At 37.3% G+C, this 14,709-nt stretch overlaps 2 protein-coding genes across 2 annotated transcripts; both read right to left on the bottom strand.

Annotated features, from left to right (window-relative positions):
* Positions 1–221: 221 nt before the first annotated feature.
* Ktl (BTB/POZ domain-containing protein Ktl) lies at positions 222–2,494 on the bottom strand. Its single transcript, XM_074099432.1, has one exon. It carries the CDS (start codon positions 2,019–2,021, stop codon positions 1,320–1,322), a length of 702 nt encoding a protein of 233 aa, XP_073955533.1. The 5' UTR covers positions 2,022–2,494; the 3' UTR covers positions 222–1,319.
* Positions 2,495–2,580: 86 nt separating this feature from the next.
* On the bottom strand, positions 2,581–10,381 carry LOC141436449 (acylphosphatase-1-like). Its single transcript, XM_074099437.1, has 3 exons — positions 10,122–10,381; positions 8,018–8,127; positions 2,581–2,841 (listed from the first exon to the last, which is right to left on the bottom strand). Exons 1-3 carry the CDS (start codon positions 10,254–10,256, stop codon positions 2,724–2,726), a joined length of 363 nt encoding a protein of 120 aa, XP_073955538.1. The 5' UTR covers positions 10,257–10,381; the 3' UTR covers positions 2,581–2,723.
* Between the last annotated feature and the right edge of the window lie 4,328 nt (positions 10,382–14,709).

The following is a 14,709-nucleotide window of genomic DNA, read 5'->3' as shown; positions in this document are numbered from 1 at the left end:
AGCCAGGCGTTCAATTGTGAAGTAAAATTGTAATTGGCAGCTTGAGAAATGAGGAAAAGTGTTCGTATTGCGATAGGCTAGCAAACGGCGGAAAGTTTCGCGGGAAAAAACAACATTTTCTTTCCTCGAACAGATTCGCCGTTTTACACGACGTAATAAGCAATTTTTCACTAAAAAGTTTGACAAACTGTTTTAATTTGTTCAAGAATAAAACAAGCACGTGATTATTTAAGTACTATTGTATTATATACCGCCTATTGTTTAAGGTACAATTTATACGCGCACGATTTTCATAAACAATTAATCAATATAACTTTTTAAATCATCGTTTTAATCTTTAATACTTGTATAATTTAACTACGTTCGGTAGGTTCATATTAAAATAACTAGGTAGTACGGTCAAGGACATAATTCATGAGTCACCGTGGAACCTTTTCAAAGGAAAAGTCATAACGATTTTCCTTGTTAATTAATGCCATGTGCCTATGACGTTTAATGTGAAATGGTTCTATGGTGGCTCATAAATTAAAGTCCTTGAGCGTACAATAAAATGTATGGATCACAACACATCACTGTAGGCAATGTAGAGTCAAAATCACCTAATAGAAAAGGTATCATATCTTAAACATATCATTTTACAATTATTATAAATAGGTGTAAATAAGAAATTGTTCGAACTAAAGCCAGCATCTGACTTGGTATAATATAATTTGGCATATTTTATATCAAAAAAGATGGCCCACGATTTTTGTTACCAAAATACATAAGTGTTCAAAAGTAGTTAAAAAATAATTTGAAATTCGTTAATGTAGGTAATTATTTCACAGTACATGAGAAAAGTCCTAAAAGGAGATAACGTTTATTATTTTATTACTACTCTAATATACATCTTACAATAATCATATTCTCTATTTATTACATACATGATTATACATAAGGTTTCATTTGTTTATCTACAAGCAAACATTAATTTGCCGGAATTACAAAGAGCAAAGCGACGATTCGATTTCTATTCTGGATTAAAAACAACTTTGCTCTGAGTAGATGATATTTTTGTCCTAAGCTTGAGTAACAATTAAATTCGCAAATATTGCGAATAAAAATGATACGTATTCAGCTGTTGCGTCTAGAATCCGTTTAATAGGAGCAATAGCGCACCACTCGTCCAGTACAAGAGCCGGTATCTAAACTAATCCAATTCAATCGGGGCAGCTCTTGATAGGGATCACATGCCGTCTCGAATCGGATAAGGAATTGAATTCAGTAATACCAGCGTTAGTTTTAAAGCTGAATTAGAAATGTTTACGAACTGATCGCACTTACTCACGTACGAATACGAATTCGTTGTAATGGTTCCAGCGGTTTTCCTCGGAGTCAACGCCAGGCTTGAGCTCGGCGGCGCCGCCGGCCGTGCCGCTGCCACAACTCGCCGTCAGCTTGAAGCCCTGCTCTTGCAAGTTGTCGAACGCCTGCTCGATGAACGAGTGCTTCAAGAAGAAACGGGACGTATACCGGTCCGCCAGCCCGTGGTCAGGATCGCGGGACTCGTTCAGCGTCTCCCCAAAAACATCGCGACATAATGTCACTTTTCCACAGACCAAAATACGGGATAGTTTGCGGAATTTGACGTCGGCCAAGCCGTCGCGGCCGAACGCGAAGCTACCTCTGTATCCCACGGTGATGCATCCCTTCTCGCGGTTCGGTGGACGAGGATCGGCTTCCCGGACGGCATTTTCCAGTCCGGGAAGTTTGTAGTGTTTAGCTTCGCGCGCGAGGCGCTTGTGTTCGCGGAAACACTCGGGAAGCACGAGGCCGCCGTCGCGGAGGTAATCCAAAACATAGCGGAATAATACGCCGTCGCGGTCGAAGAATATGCGACCGCGGGCGTCGCGCGGGTGGTCGGTGTCGGCTAGGGCGACGGCAGGGAGCGAGTCCGGCTCGCGCAGCAGTGTGTCGCGCGTGGTGGCGTAGTGCACGCCGCCGACGTTAAGCTCGAGGACTTCAGGCGGCGCGTCCGCCATGTCGGAGGGTCGAGGGCGCAGTGCCGCGGCGGCTGCGCGTCCCTCGCTCCCTCCCTGACCCACTTACCGCGCGTCTCGCGAGCCCATCAATAACGCACGCCCGGGTTACTGACTCGAACGTAATTATTTCCCACCCTTTCGAGGAAAAGTTCTTCGTGAAAGCCTTCAAGGTCGCAGTCTATTGTTAGCTAACAGATGGTTTATTATTCCCGATATTCCAACGAATGCTCGTTCGCTGCGCTGCCTGGATACGGGATGCGGGTTGCCTTCGCTGCGATTTCCAGCGGTTTTTATTTTGATAAAACTTTTAAATTGCACCTCGGTGTACCGGCGCGCGCGATAATTGTTTAGGTATACTATTATCACATCGCGCGACATAATGGGATTTCGCGTGAGCCTAAATTTTTACTCATTACCGGAGTTTTTATCACCACCGGGGGAAATACGTTTTGGGCATGCTGCACCTTTATGAACGGGATGAAGGTTGACAGAGGGCAAACATAATTAAAGTTTAATATTCTTTTGTCGTAAAAAAACAATGGTAATTAATTAAAAGGGATTTTGCGGGTTCAGCGTTTATTAGCAGGAAAATAAATACCTAAATTACAATGAATTTTCACTGCGTAGAGATCAAACAGGATGTCATTGAAATAACCCTTTCTGAGTGCGAATACTATCAGATCTTAAAATTACAATACCTTTTCAGTCTTTTCTGATGTCAAAGCTTTGAAATGTAAAGTCGTCGAGGTCCTTTTGGTTCCTAAACTCGGCCTTCTCTATTTGGCTAGTGGGACTTCCTGTAGTCTTGAGCCAGTTCATCCTAAAACAAAAAAAGTTGTTAATTTATAATTTTGAATAATTTTTAGGTTCCATTATTATTATTATATAATTATAATATTAAATTATATTATATTATTATAAGTGCAAATCCGAATCTTTATGGGACCCAGTCGTGTGTCTATCTGTCTGTAAGCCACAGAAAATTTGTCGTGAATCTACTGGACCGATTAAGTAAAAATTTGGCAAGCCTACAATTAATATATGACCCTCAGGAAAACTAATTCAGTTTACAAAGTACTTATTTTTCAAACCTAGTCCTACTTTTATAATTTGGAATATAACCTAACCCATCACGGCTGAAGGGACATAATTCCATAACACCGGTTTGTCGGGATTTAAATACATCAATTCCGGGATCCCGGGTGTCACCGTATATTATTCTGGATTTATGATATGGGTTACACTAAAATTAGAATTGCTGAGAGCTAAGAGTATTGTGGGCACCTACTTATTTTCGTCAATACAGAAACTACTAAGGTGCTTATGTTTTTCACCCCCTATAAACAAGTGCAGAGCGTCTTATCCGTCACGTTTCTACCCACTACGTCGATGACATCTTATTAAATTTATTTATTTCTCACGATATACATTTTTATAGCTTATGGGGCAATCGGGTTGTGGCTGGGGTAAAAAATATTCTAATTAATCCATCAGTTAGATATTGGACATTGGACACCTATTTTTTCAACATGCATGTCAATTTTTTCATGTGTACTCTGGGCTTGTTAGGGGATCAAGTGCTTAATGTTTCTGTGTTACTTTGTGGTCGGGTTACTTTGGCCCTGAAGGGTATCTTTGGCCCTTGGGATTAACTCGGTCTTGGTTTTATTATTGCTTTGAGAATATGGCTCTTTGCCATGTGGTTGGTGTTAATTGATCGATCACGTTTTTGTGTTTTTATTGGACCCTTCTTATGTGGTTTTCATGTGGGTCAAAGTTACCCTCCAATGGGTCAAAGTACCCCGACCTTACGGTACCTACGTAAACCTTCTAGACTAATAGAAAAAAAGAGTTAAGAACCAGTGCTTTACAAACGTCGTCATCGCTTAGACTGTAGTTTGCGGTGTTTTGCGTAGCATGCGTTGAGTCCAAGACCTCAGATTTTCCACCGTCATCTCTGGCAGTCAATTTTCGCTCTAAGCCACTCTGACTGTGACATTTATTTTTGTAATGTAAAAAGATGAGCACGGCAAATACGTTTTACCGCGACTCGTTAGTCCCAGTTATACGGGATTAACGGGATACAACTTTTTCTGCTTTCAGTACCCCCCTCCCCTTGCCAGAGTGACATGTGCTGTCAAGCCGCGGCAAACGAGAGTCGTAACGAGACAAATTGTGCTAGCCGTGCACTCTCAAGTAAATGGATAAGCACTTTCCACTTTTCCATTTATTCTAGAGACAAAACTGATAGCTCGTTAAGCGGTTTACCACCAATGAGTTCAACAGTCATTCACACGTTCACACCCTTCACACACGTTCACCAGAGCGGCATCTGACATATCCTACCGGCCTTAGAAAATGGAGTCGTATCAGATATTTATGCATCTTTGTTGTGTCAGATATGATGGGTGAAAAGAAAGAAAGAAAAAACATTTATTCGTGACAAACATAAGAACAATGAATAAAATAAATAAATAAAGAAAAATATAAAAATATAGTTTTATGTATATGTCACGAAATGGTCCCAAATCAGCAATCTGCCGGTCTTGCGAACGGCGCTGGTCTTCCTTTGGGACCATCTGGTCATAATACATTAAAAAAATTACAGAATAAAATACAGTGAGACCGATAAAATTTTCACTTAAAAAAAAACAAAATTAAAATGTTACCTATATTGTACTTATTTCGATCCAATTTATGAAAAAGTGTAAACAAAGACGGCATTTATCCGACCACAGACATTCAATGATGTGAAAAACCTAGAACCCATTACAAAATAATTAATCTGTTCAGTAAATCGATTAATAGATCAAAGTATTCTTGTCAATTTTATTATCTACAATACTTGATTCCATTCCAAAGACTGTTTATTCAATTATAAAAGCAGTAACTATTTACTGGTCTGGGTGCTGGTCACTGTACTAATTCAAGATTTACTAGTAACTAAGACGTTGTGTTCTTCGATCGCTGCAATCTGGACCCAATTGCATAATAAAGTACAAGCGAATTTCCATAAAAAATCGCTAATCCTTGTACTTTATGCAATTGGGCCCTGGCCGTCTTCAAATTTAGGGTACTGGCATTTATTAGGCAAGTGTGCTCCTTCTTAGTCCACATGTTTGCAGGTGGTAGGACCTTGTGCAAGGTCCACCCGGATTGCTACCACCATCTGGCTCGCTAATCCTGCCGTGAAGCAGCAGTGCTTGCACTGTTGTGTTTCGGCGTGGAGACTAAGACAGCCGGTGAAATTACTGGCACTTGAGGTATCCCATCTTAGGCCTCTAGGTTGGCAACGCATTTGCAATACCCCTGGTCTTGCAGATGTTTATGGGCGGTGGTGATCTCTTACCATCAGAAGACCCACTTGCTCGTTTGCCATCCAGACGAATAAAAAAAAAACATGTTCACTTACGATCAGGCGTGATTGTGGTCAAAAGCAAGCCTATTTCTTTGTAAAAAAAAAATTGCTTTTTCGACCGACTTCGTCTGCGAAGAATTCCTTTATAATATAACTATATAACTATCCCTCGGGTTGGCTCTATTTGATCCTTTAAATCTGGAACACGGAGACTGGCACTGAACACAAGTGTCTAACGGGACAAGATAAGTACTTAATTAGCATCAAAACCAAATTCAATGCTTCCATCATGTCATAAGCCCTCTTTATCTGTTTACCAAAAAAGATTTACTATAAATACCTGCGGGTGAAAATGTAAATTTATACAACCCAAAGCCCAAAACTTTGACTAGGTAAGAGCAAAGTGGCCGATTTTACAGAACACGGTCACAGTGGAAGCTTACGGAATAGATAGTTGAATAATTGATTGAATCAGGTATTAGTTTATGGAGGCCGTATACATGAATTAATATAATTGAGGTAGGCACCTCGCACGAAACTAATAATAGGATTAATAGAAATGTCACGCGAGTAAAAAAACACGGGGCGACTATTTGCCTTACGCTGTATATTTCCTATTTTGTTATATAGTCATTAGCACCAATTTCTGACGCTACAAAGCGTACATAAATATCTGACAACTCTATTTCTAGGGCCGGTAGCACGTGTCAGATATTTTTGCACGCTCCGCTGTGACAGATATTAATGCAGGTAGCTGTACCGTAATCTATGAAACCCTACCAGAACACAAAAATAGAGTGAGCATTATTAATATAAAGGTAAATATATAGGTACGATAACAATTCGATTCGTTCCTGATTCGTCGTATTCCTAATTGGTCATATTCCTGATTCGACACTTTCCTAACTGGTCATATTCCTAACTCGTCATATTCCTGATTCGTCATTGTGCAGTCAAATGAAATTACGAACACGTGCTTACAGTCGGTTTGGTTAAGGTTTTTTTATGACCATCCAGAACCTATGTAACAAGTGCCCCGAATCGGTTCTGGATGGTCATAAAAAATAGCCTTAACCTAACAGAGGATTTAAATATTATAATTAATTTTGTGCAGGCAAATGTACATGGTATCACGAGTAAGGAATAGGTATGTATGACGAATCAGGAATATGACCAGTTAGGAAAGGGTCGAAATAGGAATATGCCCAATTAGGAATATGACGAATCAGTAACAAATCAACAATTCAATTCCCTTTTGACCGAAGCGTCTATACCCTAACATAAGTATCCACTTTTTTATGCAACTAGTATGAAAAAGTGTATACATAAGTTAGGGAACCGACCGTACCTATAAGTAGAAGCTACGCTTCAACTTGGGCAAAAATTCTTTGTGTTTGGGTTTGGATGTCTGGCTAGTATTCTCTACAAGTCGGATTTCTCAACCGATACTTGTGATATTTTGTACGCCATAGGAGTTGAAAACATAAACAACAACCAAGTAAAAACCGGCCAAGAGCATGTCGGACACGCCAAAGATAGGGTTCCGTAGCCATTACGAAAAAATCAAGTAATATTTTCCTAAGGATTTCGTATTGTGTACGGAATCTTCCAAGTTTAGGTAGGTATATTTTATACCTTAGGCTGCTATTTACTGTTAAACTACTAATAATTCTCAAGCAATCTTCGCCGTTGTAATTTTCCTAGTCAATTTCATCTATTTACTACCATCCTGAATTTTTTCAAATTTTTCCACCCAACAGTTAAGATTTTAGAGGGGGGGGGGGGACGCTTGATTTTAATGAAAATTTGCACTTTTGTATTGTATTGTAAAACTCTTTATTGTACATAAAAACACATGAAAATAACATAACACAGGATAATAAGATGTACAAAGGCGAACTTATCCCTTAAAGGGATCACTTAACTTTTAAGTTGAATATTTCGCAAACAGATTACTGAATCGAAAAATCGGCTTGGCAACCCCCCAAGAAGACCTTCCCAACGATACCCCACACTAAAGGGTTAGTCTAGAAAAAAAACACCCCCACTTAACGTCTATGGGGAGGTACCCAAAATTTTTTTTTATTTTTTTATTTTATCACACTATGTCGGCGGCTTATGTATATTCATGCCAAATTACAACTTTCTAGTACTAACGGTCTCTGAGCTTAGTCGCGGACAGACAGACAGACATGGCGAAAATATAAGGGTTCCTAGTTGACTACGGAACCCTAAAAAGAGGAAAAAAACCTGCGACATTGTCATTTTAAAGTTTAATATCTCAAAAACGGCTCAACCGATTTTAATCAAACATAGCTAAGAACTACCGTAAGGAAACTCGCTTTCACGTGAAAAAAAAACCAAGACGTTGGTGGATGATCAAAATTCACAGAAATCGTACAAGGTTTGGATACATCGCAAACACGTTTACTCCAGACAAGTGTTTGGATGCATCGCAAACACGTTTGTCGAATACCCTTTGATTTGTGCACAAAAACCGACACCGACGCCGATCACTGACAAACACGATCGATTTATCCCAGAAAATTGCATAGTTCCCGCGGGATAGAAATAACCAAACGAATTCTACGCAAAAGCTAGTAGATTAAATATAAGATGGCAAGAAATCTAAACTCACATGGTTTCCACTTTATATGCTGGTCCTTGCACATGTCCCAGAACTGTGCCATGGGCTGTATTCTTGCACCATCCTCGCAGGCCTAACTTCTCTGCTTGCTCCTTTGTGTACTGAAATCACATTATAATATAGTACCCCCAACCTCTGTTCCGGGTCGTACTTAGTTCAGATTTTGTTGGCCACACAGAGGGACAATTCTCCTGTGGTGATGAGTATGTTGCGGACAAGTATATTGCGGATGGATAATGTTTAATTTTAATTTAAGTAAGTTATGTAATTTGGTTGTGTGTTTTTATAATTATTAGAAAACTAGAGTTGTCGCGCCCGCGATTTTCTCAGCACAGAATTTGAATTTGATTCTGTACAACAAGAACCATGCAAATTTCCAGGATGAAAAGTATCTATCTCATGTTTTGATCCAGTTTAGTTTATTAAATAAACACCAACATGCAAACATCTCCACAAACTTTCTCATTTACAATATTAGCAGGATGAAAAATAGTGACAATGATCACTACAAAATTCAGGCTTCAGACAGAAGCAAAGTGGATAGCACAGCGCAGCTTCACTATATGAACGAAAATGTACCTATATCAAAACCAATCGACTACAAAATCATACCTTCCGAAAACAAACTCCTTGGACAAGTCCAAAGATTTCAAAATCTACAACCTGGACTACCATTTCTGACTGAGGATCTTGAATTTTAGCTGACCCGCGTTTTGAGTTTTTAACACTTGATTGACAGCACATTGACAGTGCTATCAATAACTATCTTTTAATCAAAGAGGTTGAACTACTTTAATCTCTTTGATTTAACTGTTATAGAATGGAGATCTAGCACAAAAATTAGTTTTCGTATGAAAAGTTTCTTACTTGTTAGTGAAGATTTTATAAATACAAAGTAAACTAAAATTTATAACATTTTGCTGGTTTTATTTTTACAATTACTTATTTTTTTACTTGTTTTAAAAACATTGGTTTCTTACATTCTACCATCACTTTAGGAGGCTAAAGCTATATGATTGGTAATTACATAGTTTAAATAGTTGGTGTTAGAAAAATGAGGTTGTAGCTTTTGTCAACCTATGCAATAAATTAAATAAATAAATAAATATAAATATAAATATCATGGGACACTTGACACCAATTGACCTAGTCCCAAACTAAGCAAATTTTATCCTTGTAGTAAAACTTAAAGATATACAGCACAGATACAATGACAAAGTAGCAAAGCATAGCAGCTTAAGAGCAAAGGACTTCAAAACAAATAAAGGGGTCATAATAACTTATCCTTCTTATGCAAATGGTGGGACTTATCTATTTTTGTCTCATAGATAAAAGTAGGCTTTTATCTAACTCTAACCATCTTTTAACCCATCAAGCGACCCAGGCATACGGGCGTATGCCTAACGCCACCTGTGACCTAGACAAAAAAACTCAGTGAGAGCAACTATCGCAGTTGCGGACAAACTTCACTAGGCCGTTGGTGCACCCCCGGGTTGTTCAACGGGTTAATCTAACTTTCTAATTCTAAACTCCCTAGCCATTCACATAATAAACTACTTTTCGTCTTTTATGTCACTACACTCTTGACAGAGTGGTTGTGTTCGACATATGAGGATCAGTAGTGCATATCCATGATGAAACTGCTGCCGACTATAACAGTAGGTCTATTAGTTGTCTTTTACTACACCCATGGGATGAAATGTGTCCGTCATATTCTAAAAACTGGAACAGCATGGACAACAAGCTTGTGATTACAACAAGAATATTCACAACATATAGGAATTCTGACTATGTCAGGAAAGGAAGTGGAATGTAGACTAAGGTGAACATCTCATAAGTCATTTTTAAATTGGTACCAAGGTTCTCTTTGATCTTCACTTCATGCAATTAAATAAATAGTAAAGAACATACTGCTAAAATTGTTGTTAGAAAGGTGATTTTGTACTTCATTGAATAAGTAGTAGTTTTGTAGTACTTACCTAATTAATTTTATAATAATTATCTACTTTACTAATGGATTTTGAATGTCATGAGAATGTAATATGATGTATATCAATCTATCCTGTATTATTTAAAAATAGTATTGATGACTTGCCTTCCGGAAAAACACCCCTTGCACTCTGCCGAAAACTTCGAAATCCACTGATCTAACTGCCATGGCTATTGTTGCTGTGCTGCTATTCGACCTCACAACACAAGCAGCAGTCGTCAGCAACAAGAAACGAAACATTCAACAATATTTTAAGTAATGCTTTCTGTTATATTTTAGTCTGTCCCAGGAAAAACTAAAACTTAAAATTTAGGAAATTCAAGAAAATTTTGTCGTGCAAGTGTCACATAGCACTGTTCGAAAACATTACTCGTTTATTGTAAACACAAACCAAGTACATCAAGTATTATTTCAAGACTAAAAAATAACTGTTTTTGTGAATAAAAAGATTTTTATACTTAACAGTTATTTATACAACTTTTATTTGGTAATTTATTTATATTACTTTAACACAAAAATTATATCCAAGTTTTAGAACGTCATAGATCCGCCGCTTTGGGCTTAAAATAAAACCACTAAATTTCATAATACCTTATTCACTAATACCCCTATTTTTCAAATTACCATGGGCTCATAATACCTAAATGTCAAATTGTCTCATTCTTAAAATGAACGAAATTCATTATGACTTTAAGCTAAAACGTCATATTCTCTAAATACCTAAAAAATGACATGTACAATTCCTTCAAATACCAAATGACAAAATATTAAAATAGCTCAAACCGAAAACACCTAAATGGCAAAATGCCTAATTTTTTTTCACAGGTGGTTTTTGAGAATGATTTGATGTAAGTACTGATATTATGACTCATGTATTAAGTAGGATAGGTATCAAAATGGTTTTAACTTTAGTTTGCGCCAAAAGATTACTGTCGCGGTAGAAAAAGGAAGATTCATCTTATGTAAAAATACAAATTTTTGTATTTTGACATTTGGTTGGCATAATATGGCTTTGCCATGAAAGTGTTTTTGAAGTTTGAAATTCGGCCATATTAAGGTTCCGGTGTTTAAAAAAAAATAGGCATTCCGCAAATTAGGTATTTTGAGACCAAGATGTTTTGAGATCTGGGAATATTGATAAAGAGGTAAAATACAATTTACTACTTTATAATATAACATTGTAAATTTTCTATTTAATAAATGACTTATTTTTAACGGTAAAAAAAAATAAAAAAAAATTACTAGTTATAAGCCCAAAGCGACCCGCCGCGGTTTTGCGTTCACTATTAGATAAATTATTTTTAAGCGGTTCTTTAAATAAAAAAACTTCAAAACTAAATATAACAAGATAAAAGGGCTACGAAGTAAAAAGAGAAGAAAAAGAGAGAAATCAAATCTTTTGAAAAAACCGGCCAAGAGAGTGTCGGACACGCCCAAAATAGGGTTCCGTAGCCATTACGAAAAAATTAAGTAATATTTTTCTAGTAGTAGGATTTCGTAATTTATACAGAATCTTCCAAGTTTAGGTATATTTTATACCTTAGGCTGCTATTTACTCATAAACTACTAATAATTATCAAGCAAACTTGGCCGCCATAGTTTTCCTTGAAAGTTTGATATACTTACTACCATCCTGAATTTTTTCAAATTTTTCCACTCACCGGTTTAGATTTTAAAGGGAGGGATTTTTGCACTTTAAAGTTGAATATTTCGCAAATACACCACTGAATCGAAAAATCGTTTTAGCAAACCCCTAATGGTTTTACAAGACCTATCCAACGATACCCCACACTATAGGGTTGGATGAGAAAAAAAAATCACCCCCACTTTACGTCAATGGGAGGTACCGTAAAAAAATTTTTTTTAACTTTTAATTGTACCATTTTGTCATAAGTCATAAGTCATAAGTCATTTATTTGCAGAAAATAGTGTACAATAAGATAGTGGATTGGAGTAATGATGACACAACTATTTAACTACACAGTAGCATGCAAAGCATGCATGCATGTTGTCGCATAGTTTACTTATATATCCGTGCAAAATTACAGCTTTCTATAGTCCCTGAGCAAAGCCGCGGACGGACAGACAGACAGACAGACAGACAGACATGGCGAAACTATAAGGGTTCCGTTTTTGCCATTTTAGCTCCGGAACCCTAAAAATCAGTGCCTGGTAAAAATATAAAGTAGTTTAGTTACATAATCGTGCAAAGTATTTCTTATAAATTTTCTCCTTTTTCATCAGTTACAGTTTTGTAGTCGGTTTAATTTTTAAAATAACATTTATTATTCCATAATCCTTTTAATAGCATTTTGTAAAATAAACTAATTACTTAAAAATAAGGCTGCGATGACTTAAAAATATATACATTTAAATCTTTTTTCCAAAACTACTGAACTGATTTTGATGAAACTTACACTGTTTTCTAATTTGAGGTATCCTTAAGTTGAGCGTCCACTGAGATCGGAATCGGAGCGTAGGTATGCACCGTACGAAGCCTATATACGTCCCACTGCAGGGCACAGGCCTCCTCTCGGAATGAGAGGGCTTGGGCCATAGTTCCCACGCGGGCCCAGTGCGGATTGGGAACTTCACACACACCATTGAATTGCTTCGCAGATTTGTGCAGGTTTCCTCACGATGTTTTCCTTCACCGCAAAGCTCGTGGTAAATTTCAAATGTAATTCCGCACATGAATTTCGAAGAACTCAGAGGTGCGAGCGGGGGTTTGAACCCACGACCCTCTGCTTGAGAGGCGATAGTTCAAACCACTAGGCCACCACGGCTTTTTTTATAAAATCTGTACAAAGCAACAAATCCGCTTCGTACGGCTCGATTCCGATGCAGTCTTGATGCAGTGGACGCACCGCTTTAGTCCAACTCTAAACAGTTTTTTGAAATTCGACAGGTAATACAGACAGGGTCCTACGTAATAGGTATAGCTTTTGAGATATGCGCGGAGAAACATGGGACAAACTCACATACCTAGGTACTTACACTTATGAAATAATTGGTGTCAAAAAGAGGTCGGCTTCAAATTAATTTTAAGAAAAAACCTAAGTTTGACAAATAATCTGTGTTGTTGTAATTCTAATGTTATAATTGAACGTTTTTTATTCAAAATGTTTTCTAGGCTTCTCAGAACTCAAAAATTGCAAATAATAACATACAACGTACATAAAGGGTATGCAAATGATTTTAATTAGAAACGTGGAACGACGGTACGGTAGAAGTTGAAATACTGGATTATTTTTGTGTTTCAGCCCTTCAGTTTTTCAAAAAGCTCTATGCTGTCCAAAAGCAATCTTTATGATGAACAAGGCTATACACACAGGTCAAATAAACCATGCAGCCCGGCAAATTGTTTACAAAGAATACGTGAAACCGGCCTATGAGGATCACGACCACAAGAACATGCGGCTTAAAAGGCCCATGTCACCGCATCTTTTTGATTACGCACCCACACTACCTGCTATGACTTCTATTGGCCAGAGAATCAGTGGTAGGTATCCATAAGCGAACTACTCAGGGGTAGTTCTACGAGCGCTAAGACCATATCGTTTCATATCGTTTCGTTACATCCTTCCATTCTACACAAAGATTCTACATGACTCATTTCTTCAGTGTAAGCGACAGGAGACTGATAGCGGTTGAAACGCCCATAAAACTACCCTCAGGTACCAAATAATAAGAAAATGATTAAAGCCTTCTGGCTCATTAGGGAGATGTGAGTAGGACCAACCCTAAACCTGTGAGTAATTGATAATGGATCAAAATTTAAATAAAACCCCCACACCTCTTGCAGTGTCAATTGACAATGCACTTAGTAAATAAATAATGTACCTAACAGTTTTTGTTTTCAACATTAACGATTATTTATTTAGTGATGTTGTTAAAGTTTACCTATAGTTTTTCTATTTCAGGAGCAATAGTGGCATTCTATTGCGTTATGCTAGCCGCCGGATCGCTATTTTTATCAAATGGAATAGACACTTATGTTTCTATGATACAAAGTCTCAATTTATCTAGGATTTCTGTCTTCTTATTGAAGCTGATTATAGGGTTTCCATTTAGTTACCATTTCTTCATCGGGTTGCGCTTCGTTGGTTTCAGTTTACTGAAGTTTGTCGATATTAAATCAGCTCTAAAAACTGCAAGAATATGTGTAATCCTTTCTTTAATCAGTACATTTTTCTTCGCGTTACGTTAAAATTATATTCAAAACATGTCAAGAGCAGTTAATTGTAGAACCTTACGTAGATTGAACTTGTTTGCGCTTCTATTCCATATTATTTAGAATAAATTGTTTCAATTTGTTACTTTGAATAAACTATTATAATATGGTTATGGTGTATGGGATGTATACATTTGTAACTATTAGTTTTAATACACGTGGAACTTAAACACAACAATAATATTTTTTTGGTAAAAAAAACATTTTTTATTTAAGCTTTTTTTGCTGACTGTTTTTTTTTTGTTGACTGTACTTGTATTGTCACGAACTACATTTACATACCAAATTTCAAGTCGATGCCATTAACCGTTGAAGAGTTCCGTCCTGTGGAGACGATCCTGGCCGGACTACCAGATTATTGTATTGTCACGCAATTTACATAAGTAAGTATACCAAAACTACTGGAAGTTGGTCGAATTTAGCTTGCAAGATTTGATTATGGACAGACAGACAACGGGA

Source organism: Choristoneura fumiferana, chromosome 16 (genome assembly GCF_025370935.1).
Source record: "Choristoneura fumiferana chromosome 16, NRCan_CFum_1, whole genome shotgun sequence".
Taxonomy (NCBI): Eukaryota; Metazoa; Arthropoda; class Insecta; order Lepidoptera; family Tortricidae; genus Choristoneura; species Choristoneura fumiferana.
Note: the sequence above shows the minus strand (reverse complement) of the source record. Positions and strands in the feature narration are given on the sequence as shown.